The sequence below is a fragment of the Oreochromis aureus genome, linkage group 3 (genome assembly GCF_013358895.1).
Source record: "Oreochromis aureus strain Israel breed Guangdong linkage group 3, ZZ_aureus, whole genome shotgun sequence".
NCBI classification, from domain to species: Eukaryota; Metazoa; Chordata; class Actinopteri; order Cichliformes; family Cichlidae; genus Oreochromis; species Oreochromis aureus.
This window is the reverse complement of record NC_052944.1, coordinates 24,794,921-24,816,717: the sequence shown is the minus strand read 5'-3', so window position 1 is coordinate 24,816,717 and position 21,797 is coordinate 24,794,921. Positions and strand designations below refer to the sequence as shown.

At 40.6% G+C, this 21,797-nt stretch overlaps 1 protein-coding gene across 2 annotated transcripts in view; it reads left to right on the top strand.

The window, feature by feature from the left end:
• The window catches only part of LOC116328675 (immunoglobulin superfamily member 1-like), a 228,760-nt gene that overhangs the window by 80,214 nt on the left and 126,749 nt on the right, over window positions 1-21,797 (top strand). For both annotated transcript variants that reach the window (XM_039609717.1, XM_039609716.1), the window contains 7 exons: window positions 238-504; window positions 1,788-2,054; window positions 2,407-2,673; window positions 8,938-9,204; window positions 10,013-10,279; window positions 18,527-18,793; window positions 19,784-19,827. In XM_039609717.1, coding sequence (XP_039465651.1) covers window positions 238-504; window positions 1,788-2,054; window positions 2,407-2,673; window positions 8,938-9,204; window positions 10,013-10,279; window positions 18,527-18,793; window positions 19,784-19,827 — 1,646 coding nt within the window. The remainder of the gene's footprint in view (window positions 1-237; window positions 505-1,787; window positions 2,055-2,406; window positions 2,674-8,937; window positions 9,205-10,012; window positions 10,280-18,526; window positions 18,794-19,783; window positions 19,828-21,797) is intronic.

Sequence of the window (21,797 nt, the reverse complement as noted above, 5' to 3'; positions counted from 1 at the left end):
CTGGTAGATTCAAAATGTCATCAAATTACCTGTGTTTTTTATATAAAAACGAACCTTCTGAGAGTTGATTTTCAAGTGAAATTTTCACCAGAATGCAAAATTATGACTACGATTTAACAAGAGCAATAAAAACCAGGACAGCGTTAATGATGATTTTATATTTGTATAATTCTGGTATTGATTTTCAAGTCAAACTCACAAGTCAGTCTCCTAATCATATATTTTTTATTTGAACAGCTCCTCCTAAGCCCACTGTGACCCTGCAACACAACTGGCCTCAGATATACAGCGGTGAGACAGTCACTGTCAGATGTGAGATTCAGGGAGGTGAAGGAGCTCAGTGGACGTATGAATGGAGACGAGGCCAGTCAAGCATACGTTCAGCATCCAGTGAATACAGAACCATCAGTGCTACTGAGTCTGACAGTGGAGGATACAGCTGCCGGGGTAGACGAGGTTCTTCCTGGACAGAGTGGAGTGATATCACCACATTGACTGTATTACGTAAGTTGGACATATTTCACCCTTTTTTAATTTATATTGCACAATGTTTCATCCAAAAACACAACAAAATACTTTGTCTTTCAATAAAACTGCAGACTCTCTTTTTATTTTAGTATCAAAAGTAGTTTTACATAAAATACACAGTAATCACTCAGTGAAACACATGAAAAACATTTTCAATAAGTTTGATGAAAATGAAATACAAATGTAATGATCCCAGTTTCTTCACCTCAGTTGTTGCACATGTGGAGTTTTCATCACTGCAGCTCAGTGTCATGATGCAGTTCTTTTGTTTTAGCATTCTTCTTTTTTCTAATTCCTCCAAGTTTCCATTTGACTACAATTTGGCCTCATTTTAGGAGAGACTGCTCTGCTACGTTAGCCTTTCTCTAACTGCTGGTATGTTTACTCATAGCAGCAGTATTTTTTTTACTTTATTTATCTTGATATTTTCCAAATTAAACATCATGAGTTTGGGGCAAAATAAGAATTTAATTTTACTCTGAATGAAGATTATTTTCTGTTTGAACCTTCCTGATCTCTCAGGTCATCTGGATCTGGTTTTTTATCAGTTCCCAGAGTCAGAACCAGACACGGAGAAGCTGCATTCAGCTTTTATGCTCCATATATCTGGAACAAACTCCCAGAAAGCCTCAGATCAGCTGAAACACTCAGTTTATTTAAATCCAGGTTGAAGACTCACCTATTCTCAGCTGCATTTGAATAAAGCACCAAATCCACACTTTTAAGCTTAAATTTCAAAACTTACATTTTAACTACTGATTTTATCTACTGTTCTGATTTTGCCTACTGTTTTTTAATCAATTTTAAATCATGCTTTTTATTTGTTTTTGTTTTTTAATGTCTCTGTAAAGCACTTTGAATCACCTTGTTGTTGAATTGTGCTATATAAATAAACTTGCTTTGCCTAAAACTGAACTCAGATAAAAGTTTTTCTTTGTCAGTCTAGTTTTGACTTTGGTGCCACATGAAGACTTTGTATTTCACCATTTATGAACTAATAATCACTTTATGAGAGCAGATCAGTCTCCAGCTTTGAATCCATCACTGGAGGTTTAACAGCATTGTTAGCAACAGCTAACTGATGACTCATAGATTATATGTTCATAAATGTAAAAATATGCAAATATAAAGATGAAGAAATAAGGCAGTAGTGGAAAATAAAGATCAGAAAATTACCTGATTTAATTTATTTAATAAAAACAACTTTTTATTGTTGATTAAATTATCAGTCTGCTAATGACATGTTTTTATTTGAACAGCTCCTCCAAAGCTCACTGTGATCCTGCAGCCATCAATGACTCAGATATACAGCGGTGAGACAGTCACTGTGAGATGTGAGATTCAGGGAGGTGAAGGAGCTCAGTGGACGTATGAATGGAGTCCAGCCAAGTTAAACACACATGAAACATCCAGTGAATACAGAATCATCAGAGCTACTGAGTCTGACAGTGGAGGATACAGCTGCCGGGGTAAAAGAAGCTTCTCCTGGACAAAGTGGAGTGATATCACCACATTAACTGTATTATGTAAGTTGGACATTCGCTCATTTTAATTTATATTGCTCAATGTTTCATCCAAAAACACAACAAAATACTTTGTCTTTCAATAATAGCTTTTAATGTTTTATATAAAGTACAAAGTAATCACTCACAGTAAAACATCTGGAGATGAAAAACATGTTCAGTAGATTTGATGAAAAAAAGAGTTGATTTTCAAGTGAAATTTTCACCAGGATGCAAAATTATGACTACAATTTAACAAGAGCAATAAAAACCAGGACAGCGTTAATGATGATTTTATATTTGTATAATTCTGGTATTGATTTTCAAGTCAAACTCACAAGTCAGTCTTCTAATCATATATTTTTTATTTGAACAGCTCCTCCTAAGCCCACTGTGTTCCTGCAACACGACTGGCCTCAGATATACAGCGGTGAGACAGTCACTGTCAGATGTGAGATTCAGGGAGGTGAAGGAGCTCAGTGGACGTATGAATGGAGACGAGACCACTCAAACATAGGTTCAGCATCCAGTGAATACAGAACCATCAGAGCTACTGAGTCTGACAGTGGAGGATACAGCTGCCGGGGTAAAAGAAGCTCCTCCTGGACAGAGTGGAGTGATATCACCACATTAACTGTATTATGTAAGTTGGACATATTTCATCCTTTTTTAATTTATATTGCACAATGTTTCATCCAAAAACACATCAAAATACTTTGTCTTTCAATAAAACTGCAGGCTCTCTTTTTATTTTAGTATCAAAAGTAGTTTTACATAAAATACACAGTAATCACTCAGTGAAACACATGAAAAACATTTTCAATAATTTTGATGAAAAATGAAACACAAATGTAATGATCCCAGTTTCTTCATCTCAGTTGTTGCACATGTGGAGTTTTCATCACTGCAGCTCAGTGTCATGATGCAGTTCTTTTGTTTTAGCATTCTTCTTTTTTCTAATTCCTCCAAGTTTCCATTTGACTACAATTTGGCCTCATTTTAGGAGAGACTGCTCTGCTACGTTAGCCTTTCTCTAACTGCTGGTATGTTTACTCATAGCAGCAGTTTTTTTTTTACTTTATTTATCTTTAATTTGCCAAATTAAATATCATGAATTTGGGGCAAAATAAGAATTTAATTTTTTTCCAGTCTAGTTTTGACTTTGGTGCCACATGTAGATTTTGTATTTCTGTTTTAAATTAATGAAACTTCTGAGCTATAAGCATTTTATACAACCATTCACACCTATGTACAGTTTAGGATCACCAGTTAAACTATCTGCATGTCTTTGGACTGCAGGAGGAAGCCTTTAGACCCACACAGACACACACGGGGGGAACATGCACACAGAAAGGCCTGGTGGATTTAAACCCAGGACCTTCTTGCTGTAATGCCACAGTGCTAACTGCCATCTTACAGTGTTGCCCCAGAAATGCTTTTTGGCATCTAAAAACAAAATTGCTGAATCTGACATCTCTTTATTACAATGGATTATGTTTATTACCCTTCTTACGTGATGGAAACCTTACCTGCCTATGATGAACTCTTTCTTTTTTTTTTTTTCCTCTTTTTTCTTTTTTTTCTTGAAAGAACCCGATGACTGCCTATGTGCACCCCCATTACTTAGAGATGTGTGACAGCTATAGAACAAAGTAATAACTTCCTGCTCATAGAAGAAGCTTAGTATATATACGTATCAGGTTCAGCTAATCACAAGTGGCTAGGAGAAATTAAAAATGGATTGCAAACAGGAGCTTGTGTTTAAGGATATTAAAAACAGGATTCAGTCTGTAGGAAAAATGCAAATAATGATTTTTAGTATATTTAGTATATTTTCCTCTATTTGCATACCTAATGAAGGTGTTTTTCAGCATTTAGATAACATATGCTCTAACTACAACTATAATTCAGTCTACATGCTATGGTGGAACAAACCTATGTATTCTGTATGCTTTATATTTGACTTTACTGTTGAATGAGTACCACTAGATGGCACCCAGTGCACATTGGCAGTGAGCAGGTTGCCATCACACACAAATATAGTACAGGTTTATTGGAACTCACCACCAATCAAAATACAAACACGGCACCAATTTGCACCTGCTGTGTGGCACAGAGCATCCAAGAAGTTTATTATGCAACTTAAGAAGACACCGGCAAATGAAAACGCTGCAAAAAGCACACAAATCACAACAGAAGTTAACTAAAACACAATGGAAAAAGGGAAAAAAAAACCCTAACAAAATATAACAAAAAGGACAGTGGAAGTGTTTTTGGGAGAAGTTAATGTGACAGAACAGCTGTGAAGGATTGCACAGAGATGCACTTAAAAGAAGCAGAGGATTCATAGGTGTTGTGACAGAGAAAAAGCTGCAAGTTAATGTGTGTTTTAATCATGTGATTCATATAATACTGTATGTATGTTTGACATTAGCCGTTTACTATTAGGTTGTCACTTCCACAGCTGTTTTGTCACGTTATTGTCTTCCAAAAACCACTCCCACTGTGTTTTCTGAGTTTTTTTTGTGTGTGCTTTTGACGTATTTTTCATTTGCTGATGTTTTTCGGGAAAAAACATGCAGTGGATATGACCTTTCAGGGCCACCGTAGTTTATGCTTCAGATTTGTTGAGTGAAATCCCATTTAATACTATGTCTCTGTGCCTTGCACTTGCACAGTTATAAAATTTGTCTTCCTCACACGGATTTCTTTTTCTCCTTTTCTTGTTCAATAGTGTTTAATATGTTGGGAGCGACTGTCTTAATCCTTTTTTTTTTTTTGGGATAGGAAAGGGAGAAAGAAAGAGAGGAAGGAAAAGAAAAACAGAAGGGAAAAGGGACAGTGAGAAAGGGCACTTACAAAGACAAAGAGAAAGAAAAAAAAAATCTCCTGGATCACCTGTTGAGAGAAAAGAAGAGAAACAAGCAAAAAAAACCAAACAAAGACAAAGCAACATACTAAACACAACACCATCACGTTAATCTAGCTAAGTGTGAACAGCAGTAAATACTAAATATTGAAAGTTGTTGTGCAGCACGCCCAGGACAGACAGCGCACAATGTGCTTTGAAGTAGCAGCTAAGAAAGGTGTAGTTTATGTCTCACGAACAGTGAACACCCGTGTGCACACCTGTGTGGATCAACGCGCTTGTATACAAAGGGTTTCCCCATGTAACGGTCTGCTAGAGGGTGTGGAGGCCCATAGCCCCGTCCCCCAGGGCATGAAGCAGGCATGGAGATCCAGGCTCCAGACATCCAGAGGCCCCAGAGTGTGAGAGCCCAAGGAGTACCACCGGAGGGGCATCCGTGCCACCCTCCTGGGAAGGGCTGAGGAGATCCCCAGACGAGGGGTCACCCAGTAGCCACGGAGCAGAAGCCAGAGGGGCTGCACTGGCGTGCCCGCCGGCTCTGCCGGCAGCCAGCTGTGCCAGAGTGAACCGAGTTGCAGGCCCCGAGGCCGGAGGCCCGAGGGCCCCCTTTGCCCCGGAAGAGGCCTGACCGAGCGATAGGCACCAGGCCCCGCCAAGTAGCCACCGGGAGTGAGCTGGTGCATACCTGAGCGCCCAGCCCGGACACCAAGAACCACCAATGCACCAACCCCTGAGGGCATCAGTTACCAGCAGGGAGTGTGGTGAGGGGAGATAGGCCTCCACACTTGGAGGGCCTGGGAGTACCCAGGAGGTGGAGTCTAAGACCCGACCTGACATATAGACACAGACAAACAGGCACACACAGACATAAACATGCTTTCCCACCCTCATGCACACATATACAAACACTCAGCACTCACCCAACGTAGGGATAGACATACATAGACATGTACACACAATCATACTCCCCAAACATACTCTATGCCCGGGTCCAGGTACCCTCGCCCCCAGAGGGGAAACGGCACCAGACCCAAGAGATGTGACCCTTTCCCCGGGGTGGAGGCAAGCAGACTGCCCCAGGCTCCGCAGCAGCAGGGAGGCCAATCGGACAGCCAACACCTCCTCCCAGCCCCCGCCCGATGGCTAGTAGAGAACGAGGGTGTGTGAAGACCCCATACCTCCCTCCTCCCGCTCATGTGTAGTGTTGCTGCGTGTTGTTCTAAAGTGCATTTAAAACAAGGGAGGGCATGGTGCTGCTGCCAGAGAGCAGCAGGTGTTAGCACGGCCACTCCCGAGAACCCTCAATGTCTACATGGATTTAAAATTGAGAGGTGGGCACCGGCGCCAGAGGTAGGGTTGAATACACAGACCGTCCTCTGGGCGCGTTAACGTGGTCACCCTCAAGGCCCTATATATATACATATATATGTGTGTGTGTGTATGAGAGTGTGAATAATGTGGATGTCTAAGTTGTGAAATAAAATTGAGGCACAGGTGGCCAGAAGGGGACAGAGGGGAGGGAATGCCTCCCTGCACCCTGGTGACACACCCGCACCCCAAGGCCCTACCTGTGTGGGTGGGTGTGGTGGAGCGGGAAGAGGGAGGCAGCCGGGGATGGGGAGGAAAAGAAGGAGGGCAAGATGCCCTCCTTAGGGCCAGCTCCCCGCTGACCCCAGTAGGCACCCCGTCCTCTAGTACCCACCAAGGCAAGGGAGCCCAGGCCCATCCAGACTGGGGCCTATGGCAGCAGCACCGCTAAGCCCCACAGGACCTGGGGAAGCCCACCCCACCCCACCGCAGAGGAAACTATACCCACCCCAACATTCAATCATCTCCAGACTACACAAGACAACAGACACCCAGGTTAGGTTTATTCTCCACCTCTCCTGTGTCTCTCCCCCACCTGCAGAGTGGACTTCTGCAAGGATGGAACAACCTCCCTGCCAGTTGAAGAGCCCCCCAGTTAGGCCGATGCACCAGAGGCCCCCTGCGCCAGGGCTGAGCCCCCTGCACCCACCCGCCCACAACCTCGGTGACACACCGACGAGGACCCAAGCCCCAAGGCCCAGCCAGAGCCCCATCACGGAGACGGCACCCCAACCCCAAGCCCCCCGCCTGCCCCGGATCCACTCAGGGGCAGCCAGGCCACCAGGCCAGTAACCTACGTCCGCCAGTACAGACCATCCCCCAGCCCCACTGCACACAGCCACGAGGAGAACACCCTCTAAGAGCGACCAGAGCCACTAACCAGGTTATGACCACAACCCCCCGGGTTGAGCCCTCCAGGGATAACGTCTCTAGGGGTTCTCCTGGCGATGAACTCTTTCTGATCATTATTAATCATTTGAGACAAAGTTATTTACAAACATGTTGCTAACGGTTTATACAAAAACAAAAACAAAGATCACAGTTGAGCTTATGTTAGGAACAAAATGATCAACTTACAGCAGGCTGAATTCAAAGATACCTCGCAAATCAAAGTGAAAGATGATGAGGCTAATCCATTTTGCTGAAATGTCAGTGGAACAACTCAAAATGGTATTCAGTACGGCCGTCACATGCCGGCACTCAGACATTCAAAAGGTCAAATTTGTTGTAAGAAAATAACTTCAATTTATTTTTGATTCAAATTCATAACCTGTTTAACTTTTCTTGTGTTGTAGCTCTGCAGCTCCAAGAAACAACATTTAGATTGATTTTGTGAGACATCAAAAAACAGAAGCCTAGATTATCTTATACTGTAATAAACATATAGCAGAGCATCAGAAACACAAACTCTTATAAAACACAAAACATGAACATTTCTCCTCTTTTCCTCAAACATGTGAAACCCTCCTTCAGTCTCTGATTCCCATTATGTTAAAACTATTTCACACCTGGTGAGGATCAGTCTGTCCACTGCAAACTATCAAAAGAAAAGAATTTCAAGTTTAACACGCAGCACTTGAAGTTCTTATCAGTAAATTCTTTCTATATGTTGTTCCTAATGTGAGTGAATAATCCAGCTGTTAGCACAGCGAGTTTACAACATAGGACACATATTCAACAGGTCAATCTTGATAGATACTTTATTGATCCCACAAAGGAAATTGTTGTGTTAGAGCAGCATGATCAAAAGTGAAAATAGTAAAGTCTACAATAAACAACAAAGTGTGACAATAACATAAAAGTCCCAGCAGCTCCTGGTGTGGGGCCTTACACTATGAGACAGTGCAGGAATTTTTATATTTACAGTGAAAAAAAGTAAAAATGAAGTTTGTTAAAAACAGTAAAAATGAGGATCATATTGTGTAAGACAGAAATGCAAATTACATTAATAAATAATGTGTTTGGGATTTTATGCCTGACTGGTGCGCTCACCTGTCACAGAATGAAGAGTTATTATACAGCTTTATAGAGAACAGTAGGAATGATTTATTAAAGTGTTCTTTATGGCAGCATGATTGACTCAGTCTGAGGAGCTCTGGTGCCTCTGAAGTGTGGCTCCCAGCAGACAACAGCAAAATAGACACACTTGTTACCACAGACTGGTAGAAAATCTCCTACATCTGTCTCCACACATTAAAGGATCTGAGCTTCCTTAGAAACTAAGATCTCAGGTTATTCAGAAAGAGAACAGCCAACTGACAACTCTGGATTATATGTTCATAAATCTATAAATACACAAATGTTAAGATGTACAAACAAGAAAACAGTGGGAGATTTGACTATAAAAAGTATTTATACAATTTAAATTCTGAGAAACTGAAGTTGTTTACATGATATTGTGTTTTTATGTGTTGATGTTCAGTCTCACAGTTTAAATTTGTGCACAGCTGGTTGTTTCCAGTCACTCTGCTGGTAGATTCTAAATATCAGTAAATTACCAGGTTTAATCTGTTTGTTTTTATTAAACTTTTTATTGTTGATTTTCAGTCAAACTGTCACTAGGATGAAAAAATGTGATTACCACGAACAAGAGCAATAAAACCAGGACATCTTTAATGATGATTTTATATTTCTATAAGCCTGCTGATGGCATATTTTTTATTTGAACAGGTCCTCCTAAGCCCACTGTGACCCTGCAGCCATCCTGGACTCAGATATACAGCGGTGAGACAGTCACTGTCACATGTGAGATTCAGGGAGGTGAAGGAGCTCAGTGGACGTATGAATGGAGACCAGACAAGTTAAACAAACGTCCAACATCCAATAACTACAGAATCATCACAGTTACTCAGTCTGACAGTGGAGGATACAGCTGCCAGGGCAGAAGGGGAAGTTTCTACACACAGTGGAGTGACAGCATCACATTGACTGTATCATGTAAGTTGATCACATCATAGGACATTTTAATGTTAATTTATTTTACACATTTCATACAAAAGTACAACAAAATAACAACAAAAGTAAACTAATTTTTAATGGAGTTATAAACAGTAATCACTCACAAGAAAAACATATTCAGTAAATCTGATGAAAATGAAATGTAAACTGTAATGATCCCAGTTTCTTCACCTCAGTTGTTGCACATGTGGAGTTTTCATCACTGCAGCTCAGTGTCATGATGCAGTTCTTTTGTTTGACTACAATTTGACCTCATTTTAGGAGAGACTGCTCTGCTAAGTTAGCCTTTCTCTAACTGCTGGTATGTTTACTCATATTAGCAGTATTTTTACTTTAGTTATCTTAACATTTTCCAAATCAAATATCATGAGTTTGGGGCAAAATAAGAATTTAATTTAACTCTGAATGAAGATTAATTTCTGTAAAACTGATCTCAGATAAATGGTTTTTACAAAAGTTTTGTGTAGTTTTGACTTTGGTGCCACATGTAGACTTTGTTTTTCACCATTTATGAACTAATAATCACTTTATGAGAGCAGATCAGCTTCCAGCTTTGAATCCATTGCTGGAAGTTTAACAGCATTGTTAGCAAACAAGAGCTAACTGAGGACTTATAGATTATGTTCATAAATGTCTACATATGTAAATATGAAGATGTAGAAATAAGTAAATTGTTGAATATAAAGATCAGTAAATTACCTGGTTAAAGTTATTTATTAAAAAAAAGAACTTTTTGATTTTCAGGTCCAATTTTCAGTCTGCTAATGATATATTTTTGTTTGAACAGCTCCTCCTAAGCCCACTGTGACCCTGCAGCCATCCTGGACTCAGATATACAGAGGTGAGACAGTCACTGTCAGATGTGAGATTCAGGGAGGTGAAGGAGCTCAGTGGACGTATGAATGGAGACGAGGCCATTCAAACATAGGTTCAGCATCCAGAGAATACACAATCAACAAAGTTACTGAGTCTAATGCTGGAGAATACAGCTGCCGGGGTAAAAGAAGCTTCTCCTGGACAAAGTGGAGTGATATCACCACATTAACTGTATTATGTAAGTCGGACATTCGCTCATTTTCATTTATATTGCTCAATGTTTCATCCAAAAACACAACAAAATACTTTGTCTTTCAATAATAGCTTTTAATGTTTTATATAAAGTACAAAGTAATCACTCACAGTAAAACATCTGGAGATTAAAAACATATCAATCAATCAATCAATCAATCAATCAATCAGTTTTTATTTATAAAGCACTTTTCATACAGTAATGTAGCACAAAGTGCTTTACATGGTTAAAAGCAGCCCACCCCACCCTCCAACTCACTCCCCACACTCTCATTAACATAAACAATCATGGATACATATACCCCCCCACACACACACACACACACACACACACACACACATTTAAAAGAAGCCCCCCAACCAGGCTGAGAAGACCCACAGAGCCCCAGCAGCCACGGTCGATCACAGCCCCGGTGCAGAGAGCCCCCTCCGAGGAAACACTGGAGATATGACCTAATAAGAATATATACAGGATAAAAAGATAAAATAAATAAGAGTGGGATACAATATAAATATAAATAGTGTAAGAAGATAAAAAATGAATAAGAATAAAATCAATAAATATTAGGTAAAACCTAAATTAATAATATAAATAGAATAACAGGATAGAATAAATAAGCATAAAATAAATAAACATTAGGTAAAAGCTAAATTAAAAAGGTGGGTCTTGAGCCTGTTTTTAAAAACATGAACGTTCTCTGCGGCCCTGAGCTCCTCCGGCAGGCTGTTCCACAGTTGAGGACCACACCACTGAAAAGCTGCCTCTCCGTGAGTATGTGTCCTGACTTTAGGGACAATCAAAACGCCAGTACCAGAGGACCTCAGGGTCCGCGAGGGTTCATATGGTAAAAGCAGATTTGAAAGATAAGAAGGCCCAAGACCATTAAGACATTTAAAAACCAATAAAAGAACTTTAAAATCGATCCTGAAACACACGGGGAGCCAATGCAGCGATTGTAAAACCGGTGTAATGTGGGCCCGCCCTCTGGTCTTCGTCAGCACACGAGCTGCAGAGTTTTGCAAAAGTTGCAAAGGTGAAATATTCTTTTTGGGGAGACCAGAGAGCAGGGCATTACAGTAATCAATGCGACTGGTAATAAAAGCATGCATCAGCATCTCCGTGTTGGCCCGAGAGAGAATAGGGCGGACTCTGGCTATATTTTTTAGATGATAAAATCCAATTTTGGTTACGTGTTTAATATGTGGGATAAAACCAAGCTCAGAGTCAAAAATAACACCCAGGTTTTTCACTTGTAGTGAAGGACATAGTGAAAATGCCTGTAATTTAGACAAGAGTTTCTCTCTCTGAGCCTCAGGACCGATGATTAAAACTTCAGTTTTGTCCTGGTTAAGCTGTAAAAGTTTTCTGCCATCCAAGATTTTATATCTAGAATACAGTTAAAAAGGGCATCCATTGGTCTGGTGTCATCAGGAGACACGGAGATGTACAGCTGAGTATCATCAGCGTAACTGTGGAAGTTCACTCCATGCCTCCTGATGACGCCGCCAAGAGGGAGCATATACAAATTAAAAAGTACAGGGCCTAAAACCGACCCTTGAGGCACACCACATGTCATTTTATGGATCTTAGAGGAGCATGTATCCATACTCACCATAAAAGTTCTGTCTGAGAGATAGGAAGTGAACCAGTTGTGTACAGCACCAGAGAGGCCCACCATGTGTTTCAGTCTGTTTAAAAGAATAGCGTGGTCTACTGTATCAAAGGCTGCGCTTAGATCCAGTAGCACCAGGACTGAGAGCTTTGGGGCGTCCCAGTTACATCTAAAATTAAAACCTTTAGGAGAGCAGTCTCTGTGCTGTGGTTCACCCTAAATCCAGACTGAAATATCTCCGGGATCTGTCTATCATTCAAAAAGTCATTAATCTGAGTAAAAACAAGTTTTTCTAAAATATTCTTAAAAATGGTAAGTTGGATACAGGTCTGTAGTTATTAAAATCATTACAATCCAAATTGCTCTTCTTCAGAAGGGGCCTCACCACCGCCGTTTTAAAGGCAGCAGGGAAGACACGCAACTGAAGAGAGCAATTCATCATGTATAAAAGCTCCGCTTCAAGAAATCCATAAAGTGTTTTAAAAAGTGGAGAGGGGATTGGATCTAAAAGACATGTGGTGGGTCTCACTGTGGAGAAAACTTTCTTAAGGTTCTCAGCATTAACCAGGACAAAGCTGTCCAGTGTCTCCTCAGGTACAATCGAGCCCTCAGATGTGTTTAAAATCATATCACGAGAAGATAAAATATCACATCTGATGGCGCTGATTTTTCCCCTGAAGTGGTCTGCAAACTGCTCACAGAGTGAGTCTGTGGGGGTTCTTTGGGAGCTGTTAAAATCAGGGTCAATAAATGATCTATGGTGGAGAAGAGGACCTTGGGATTATTTTTGTTATTGCTGATTAGTTTGGCAAAGTATGAATTTCTTGAATTCCTTAGTGTATTATTGTAAATTTTAAGTTGCTCGCAGAGTATTTGATGGTTGATTGCATTTTTATTTTTCCTCCATCTCCTTTCTGCTGCCCTGCAATTCCTTTTGAGTGTTTTGACTTCTTCGTTTCTCCAGGGTGATACACGTTTTACGTTAATCTTTTTGGTGGTGAGTGGAGCAACGGAGTCAAGGCTTTTCTTCAGTTTGCTGTTAAAATGATTAAAAATAAAATCACAGGGTGCAGGTAGAATCACAGGGGGGCATTTGTCTAAAACCCTGGTAAAATTTGCAGCTACTTCAGAGGTTAGATAGCGCCTCCTCACAGTTCGCACCGAGGTCTCCCGCTGAATAAAACCGGTGATGTTAAAAAACACACAGTAGTGGTCAAAGCCAAGTCAACAACAGAGGACACACTGGTGGACAGCCCATGGGTGATGACCAGGTCCAGAGTGTGTCCTCTGTTGTGAGTCGGCTGCGTGACGTGCTGGGTAAAATCCATACAGTGAAGAATGTTTAAGAATTCTTTTGATGTAGGGTCAGAAGGATTATCTATGTGCAGGTTAAAATCACCGGTTAAAATTATCATGTTATATTTTGAGTGTATGTTTGTTAAAAATTCTGAGAATTCTTTGATAAAGCAGCACTGTCTTTAGGTGGTCTATAAATTGTGACAGATAAAACTGGAGGGCTGCTAAAAACAATAGCGTGGAATTCAAAAGTGGTAAAATGATCAAATAAAATTTGTTTGGTGGTGAGTGTGTTGTTGGTTAAAGATGCAGTGCCACCACCTCTCTTACCACTTCTAATAGAAAAAGAGAAATTAAAATTTGGTGGGGAGGCCTCAGTGAGAACAACTGGTGCATCCGAGCCCAGCCATGTTTCAGTAAAAAATAAACAGTCAAGTTTATTATCTAAAATTAAATCATTAATAATAAAAGACTTGTTCAACAGAGAGCGGACATTTAAAAGTGCCATACTGATCGAGACTGGTGGATTTTTGACAGTAGAGTTCGATGAATGCTGACATTTTTGAAGAGGCCGGAGGTTATTAATGTTTTTGGAGTTACTGGATTTATGATAATTGTGTTGCTCTCTGTTTGTGATTATGACGGGTATTGTGTTGACTGTAGGAGAGAGAGGTCCGAGTCCAGAGTTTTGTGTATTACTGTTAAAAGTGGAACAAATATAGGAGCTGGGATCAGGGGGACATCAGTCAGTGGCGGACAGATCAGCAGGTAATGTCGGTTTGGGGTAATGACAGGGCCGTGTGCGGGAGTGTTGTACGCCAAATGCCAAATTGGCGGACAGCAGACGGCGTCCCCAGGCGTTGAGGTGGAGCCCGTCTGCCCCAAAAAGATGCCTCCTCTCCCAGAAGGCATCAAAATTGTTAATGAAACCCACACCAATGGAGACACAGGCGGAGGAAAGCCAGGTGTTAAGGCTGAGCAGCCGGCTGAAACGGCCTATCCCTCTGCCGCAGGTGGGGGTGGGCCCGGAGATAAAAGCACTCACCTGCAAATGACCAAGGAGGCTGAAGAGTTGGAGGAAGTCCAGCTTCAGCAGCTCGGATTGCTGTTTGGGGATGTCATTGGTGCCGATGTGGATGATGAGCCGGTTGGCCTGTGGGTGGGACGCCAGGATGTTAGGAATTTTGTCCACTATGTCGACAACGGTGGCTCCCGGGAACGACAGCGTGAGCGCCCCCCTCATCCGCACGTTCCTGACGATGGAATCCCCGAGGACCAGCGTGGAGAGAGGAGGTGCCACCGGGGGCTGCTGGCCATCTAAGACGCCCGCGCCGCGGCACAGGGGGTGTTCAAATGGAGATGCACCAACCGGACCGCGTGAGTGACTCCCAGGAAGCCGCGCCGCAGGTCTTCTTCTCCGAGGAGCCGGGGTAAACCACAGCTCTCCGCGGTGAGTTTGCACCACAGCGTCGGGCTGCCCGCCGCAGCTCCGGTGGCGTAGTGGTGGAGATGGCGGAGACCTCAGCGACACAGCGGGATGGCGAGGGGTAGCGGCCAGAGGAGGAAAGTCCACAGTATCCAGGATATTGAATTTATTCTCCAGTACTACCGGACCGGAGGGGTGAGGTTGCGAGACACGGATCCTCCTGGCCAGTGGCGGTCCTAGCCTGTTTGGCGCCCTGGGCGAACACTCCTCTGGCGCCCCCCACACACACACACACACACACAACAAAGCATGTTAAGGATTGTACATTAACATAAAACTGTTGTCCACACACACATATGAAGAGAGAGAGTATGCATAGTATGCAAATGTCTACCAAACAGCCATCATAATTCGTCATACAATGAGAACAGGACAAATCAACAATTGACAATGACTAATTAATATTAAAATCTGTAACATAATGTATTGTTTGGAGTTTAGTCTGTTACTGTTACTATTTTTACCATTTCTTCTTGGAGCAACTGTAACCCACATTATTTCCTTAGGGATTAATAAAGTATTCTGATTCTGATTGTTTCAGGATGACCTGCCATTATCCAATGACACATCTGCTTACCTGTATCGTTTGCTCGTTTCTCCTCCTCTTCTTTTCTCTTTTTTCTAAACTGAGCACGTGATGGTTTTGAACTTTTCTTGTCCATCTTCCGTTGGTTTTAATTTTGCACTCCAGTATGAACACCCATCCCTCAACCACAGGATCACCACAACATAATCTAACAGACCTACACCTTAGTTCACAGATTCACTTTGTCTAGGGTTTATTTCTGAGATTTCACACAACCCAGGATTCAAATCATGAATACATAATAGACTTGGATTTACAACATTATAAATGAAATGTGTTCTATTTGGAAGCAGCAGGTCTCCCTCCCCTTTCGACGGGTTATGTGTGAGACTTTAAATCCTCAAACTGTAACTTATAAATTTTAAATTGTTATTGATCCCTTTACCCCAAGTCCTAAAGCGTATATTTATTTTCTTACTCTACTATATTTATTGTTCGTTTATTTGCACTCCTGTAACTGGAGCCTCATCGTCTCGTCTCTCTATATATTGGACTGTATGTAGCGGAGATGACAATAAAGTTTACTTTGACTTCAGCAGCGAGCAGGCGCACCGAGGGCTCTCGCGCTCACTTTTCGTGTATAGAATTTCGAAAAAACATCGGTGCAAATTATAAGTCTGCATCATGATGTCTGGTGTTTTCGTGTTTGTTGGTTTGTTTTTATTTTGTTTTATTTTGCGAGTTGGTTATTAGATGCTGCTCCAGCCAGCCAGAGAATCCCCCCCGCCCGCCCTCTCCTCCTGTGTGCAGCAGCAGCAGGCGCACCTGCAAACGGAGGGCGCCTTTACTCCCAGCAAATGGGCGATAGAAAACCGATCGGTGCCTATGCCATTCCCAATATGCGCTGGCTGCCGTCGGGGCAGCATGAGTACGAGCAATTTTTTTTTTTTTTTTGCCGATGCCCGTGATGCCGCCCCCCATCACGATGCCGCCCCGGGCAATCGCCCGTGTCGCCCGTATCTAAAACCGCTACTGCTCCTGGCCCCTCTGCAGCCACCGCGCGTCTCAACCACGGTCCGTGGCGCTGGTTTGAGTGGAGTGGAGCTGACCAAAGCCTTGGGTCTGGCCCCTAGTTGAAACCAGCAGTTCTCGTCCGTGGCAGAAACACCAGCGATGCAAGTTGAGAGTAAATCTGATATAAGAATTTAATTTTTTTCCCGTCTAGTTTTGACTTCGGTGCCACATGTAGATTTTGTATTTCTGTTTTAAATTAATGAAACTTCTGAGCTATAAGCATTTTATACAACCATTCACACCTATGTACAGTTTAGGATCACCAGTTAAACTATCTGCATGTCTTTGGACTGCAGGAGGAACCTTTAGACCCACACAGACACACACGGGGGGAACATGCACACAGAAAGGCCTGATGGATTTAAACCCAGGACCTTCTTGCTGTAATGCCACAGTGCTAACTGTCATGTTACAGTGTTGTCCCAGAAATGCTTTTTGGCATCTAAAAACAAAATTGCTGAATCTGACATCTCTTTATTATAATGGATTATGTTTATTACCCTTCTTACATGATGGAAACCTTACCTGCCTATGATGAACTCTTTCTGATCATTATTAATCATTTGAGACAAAGTTATTTACAAACATGTTGCTAAAGGTTTACACAAAAACTGAAAATCACAATTAAGCTTTTGTTAGGAACAAAATGATCAACTTACAGCAGGCTGAATTCAAAGATACCTCGCAAATCAAAGTGAAAGATGATGAGGCTAATCCATTTTGCTGAAATGTCAGTGGAGAAACTCAAAATGATATTCAGTACGGCCGTCACATGCCGGCACGCAGACATTCAAAAGGTCAAATTTGTTGTAAGAAAATAACTTCAGAAAATTTATATTTGATTCAAATTCATAACCTGTTTAACTTTTCTTGTGTTGTAGCTCTGCAGCTCCAAGAAACAACATTTAGATTGATTTTGTGAGACATCAAAAAAAACAGAAGCCTAGATTATCTTATACTGTAATAAACATATAGCAGAGCATAAGAAACACAAACTCTTATAAAACACAAAACATGAACATTTCTCCTCTTTTCCTCAAACATGTAAAACCCTCCTTCAGTCTCTGATTCCCATTATGTTAAAACTATTTCACACCTGGTGAGGATCAGTCTATCCACTGCAAACTATCAAAAGAAAAGAATTTCAAGCTTAACACATAACACTTGAAGTTCTTATCAGTAAATTCTTTCTACATGTTGCTCCTAATGTGAGTGAATAATCCAGCTGTTAGCACAGCGAGTTTACAACATAGGACACATATTCAACAGGTCAATATTGATAGATACTTTATTGATCCCACAAAGGAAATTGTTGTGTTAGAGCAGCATGATCAAAAGTGAAAATAGTAAAGTCTACAATAAACAACAAAGTGTGACAATAAAGTAAAAGTCCCAGCAGCTCCTGGTGTGGGGCCTTACACTATGAGACAGTGCAGGAATTTTTATATTTACAGTGAAAAAAACAGTAAAAATAAAGTTTGTTAAAAACAGTAACAGTAAGACTGATATTGTGTAAGACAGAAATGCAAATGACATTAATAAATAATGTGTTTGGGATTTTATGCCTGACTGCTGCGTTCACCTGTCGCAGAATGAAGAGTTATTATACAGCTTTATAGAGAATGATAGGAATGATTTATTAAAGTGTTCTTTATGGCAGCATGATTGAATCAGTCTGAGGAGCTCTGGTGCCTCTGAAGTGTGGCTCCCAGCAGACAACAGCAAAACAGACGCACTTGTTACCACAGACTGGTAGAAAATCTCCTACATCTGTCTCCACACATTAAAGGATCTGAGCTTCATTAGAAACTAAGATCTCAGGTTATTCAAAGGATAACAGCCAACTGACAACTCTGGATTATATGTTCATAAATGTAGAAATATGCAAATGTAAAGATGTAGGAATACGTAAACAGTGGGAGATTTGACTATAAAAAGTATTTTTACAATGTAAAATCTGAGAAACTGAAGTTGTTTACATGATATTGTGTTTTTATGTGTTGATGTTCAGTCTCACAGTTTAGATTTGTGCACAGCTGGTAGATTCTAAATATCAGTAAATTACCAGGTTTAATCTGTTTGTTTTTATTAAAGTTTATTTTGCTGATTTTCAGTCAAATTGTCACTGGGATAAAAAAATGTGATTCCCACCAACAAGAGCAATAAAACCAGGACAGTTTTAATGATCATTTTATATTTCTATAAGCCTGCTGATGGTATATTTTTTTATTTGAACAGCTCCTCCTAAGCCCACTGTGACCCTGCAGCCATCCTGGACTCAGATATACAGAGATACCACAGTCACTGTCAGATGTGAGATTCATGGAGGTGAAAGAGCTCAGTGGACGTATGAATGGAGACGAGGCCAGAAAAACATACCTGAAACATCCAGTGTATATACAATCAACAGAGTTACTGAGTCTGATGGTGGAGGATACAGCTGTCGGGCCACAAGAAGCTCTTCCTGGACAGAGTGGAGTGACATCACCACATTGAGAGTAACAGGTGAGTTGGACATATTTCACACATTTTAATTTATACTGCACAATGTTTCATCAAATCAACCAAACACTTTGTCTTTCAACAGCACTGTAGGTTTATTTTGTGTTTAGGATCAAAAGCGGTTTCAAATATATTTTAGTGTCATTATAAAGATATTTAATAATCACTCAGTGAAACATCTGAAAAATATTTTGTTAGTTTGATGAAAGATTTCAGTCCAAATGTAATAATCCCAGTCTGTCCCATCTTGACCTCATGGCTGCACATGTGGAGTTTATCACTGCAGATCAGTTACTTCCTTTGTTTTTAGCATTTTTACATTAATTCCTCGACGTTTCAGGTTTGACTACAATATAACCTCATTTTATTAGAGACTGTTCTGCTACATTACAGGTTCCACTTAGATTCTTTCCTGTAATTATTGTTCATGGCATCAATTTTTTTCTACTTTGTTTAATTAATGAAAAATAAAGGTGTTCATGAGTGTCATAATGTCTTTAATGATACTACAGCTAGAAGAACCTCCAGTGTAGAACAGATCCATTAGTGGATCAGTGGTTTAAGGTTCAGTTCATGGAAAATCAGTGAGAGCCACAAGAACCTGTTTGTTATACAATAACTACAAGTGTGACACACTCCAATGTCCCAAATCAGCAACTGCACCAGTTTCACATGATGACCTCATCAGAACTTTTAGAAAAAGTTTCTCACATGATAATTTCTTCCAGTCCTCTTAATCTGCTGTCAACTCATGAAAAAATAATCTGTAATTTTTGGAATCTGAACAAAAGATGATAACTGTGCAAAGTAAAGACTCGTACATTTTACTAAAATATTGTGTTACAGTTTGAAATTGTTATGTTGTGACTTTGTTTTAAAGTTTAAACTGTTTGCCTGTGAATCAGCTGTTTTGCAGTCATTCTACTCTTATGTTATAAACAGCAGAGTTTTTATGTTTCTCTTCTCCTAACTGGATCATTCTTATGTGAACAGTTCCCATTAAGCCCACTGTGACCCTGCAGCCATCCTGGACTCAGATATACAGCGGTGAGACAGTCACTGTCAGATGTGAGATTCAGGGAGGTGAAGGAGCTCAGTGGACGTATGAATGGAGACCAGCCAAGTTAAACACACCTCCAACATCCAATGAATACAGAATCATCACAGTTCCTCAGTCTGACAGAGGAGGATACAGCTGCCGGGGCATAAGGGACTATTTGTTAACAGAGTGGAGTGATATCATCAGACTGACTGTATTAAGTAAGTTGTAGATGTTTCATCCACATTATCTGTTTCATCAAAATCAGTGAAAACTCTTGTTTTTCTTACAGCTTTGTAACTGTTTCTTTTGTGCTGCTCAGTAAAATATTTTGATTTTATTCTGATAACAAAAAAAATGTGAAAAGCAGCTTTTTATTCACAGTGAAGAGAACAAAACATATCAGAGTAACTTCTCTGCTGTGCAGCTCTAATACATGAAGTGCAGAACAAATGCTGAACCTGTTTCAGCTGCTCCACCACATCCACTAAGAACAAAAGTTACATCCAATATTTTCTCTTCTGTATTTATATTATTTTTATTTTTTATTACTACCTGTTGCACCAACATATGATGCAGTTACGTGAGTTGTTTTTAACATATTATCTGTTTTTAAATGAATCGTAGAGGTTTTAGTTAAAGAGTCTGGTCTCATGAGAAACACACACTGCATCTTTTTCACTTTAACAGATTGTTTTTGGGCAAATGTAGAAAAATTAATTTCCACAAATCTTTTGACTTGTTAGGATTTGCACAACTTAAAGACTCGGAAGTATTTGTTTCCTTCTCAGGTCATCTTTTTGTAGCACTGTAGATGTCGCACTTTTTAACTGAGTAGTTATAATTTATTTAAATTCACAGTAATCTGTCATCTAAGATCAGATAAAAATAAATATCTGTAATTTACTCTTGTTGGGTTCAGTTAGGATCGTAAGGAGACTGGCAGTGGTAACTTAACTTAGGCTGCGTTCACACTGCAGGCGAAAGCGCATCAAATCCGACCTTTTTGACCCTATGTGACGCATATGCGATCATGGTATGACAGTGTGAACGGCACACATCCGATATTTTCAAATCCGACCCAGGTCACTTTCGTATGTGGTACTGAATCCGATACATATCTGATGTTTTAGAAAGCGCCTGCTGTTTGAATGGTCATGTCACATTAAATCCGTCTTTTACGTCACTGACACAAGACAGACGCCAATTATCAGCGCCGGAGAAGACAAACCTCTGCACGGAGGTAGCAGCCACTGCTCCAAACAAGGCCATTGTTAAAGCATGGGTTCTGTTTTTTCTCAGTGTCCTTCTTTCTCGAATTAATTTGTCAAAATTCTGTAGGTTACAACTGTGCAGAAATTGATAGACTGCTGCAACAACACCTACTAGCTCTGTAGCCGCCATTTTTACTTCCATAAACAGAGCGCGTTGTGTGTGACGTCTTCTTTTGCGCATGCGGGCCGCTTTGAGGGCCGTGAACCGTTCACACTAGAGCGCATTTGCTGTCACATTTTATTTGTAGTGTGAACAACCAGACAAAAAAAAAAATCGGATTTGATCAAAAAATCGGAATTGAGCATTAAGACCTGCAGCGTGAACGTAGCCTTAGAGAAGAAAACCTCCACTCAAAATGATACACTGACAACGACTTAAAGGAAAAAAGTGATTTCAGTGTATTCAACTATTGAAATTGCCCAGAAACAAAGACATGAACAAAAAACATTTAAATCATTTCAAACATTTAGTTCACCTCAATGATTCGACCTTCAAGATGTCCAATTCCATCACTTTAAGTGTCCATAAGTGTATCAGGTACACTGTCCATTTCAGTTGAGTGCACTTAATATTCACTATTTGGTAAGTGTTTAACATTATTTGGATTGTCTTTAGTCACAGTTCCTCCTTCCAGTTGCATCAGTTTATGTTAAGTGATATCAGAAAAAAAAAATAAGGTAGCAACATAAAGTG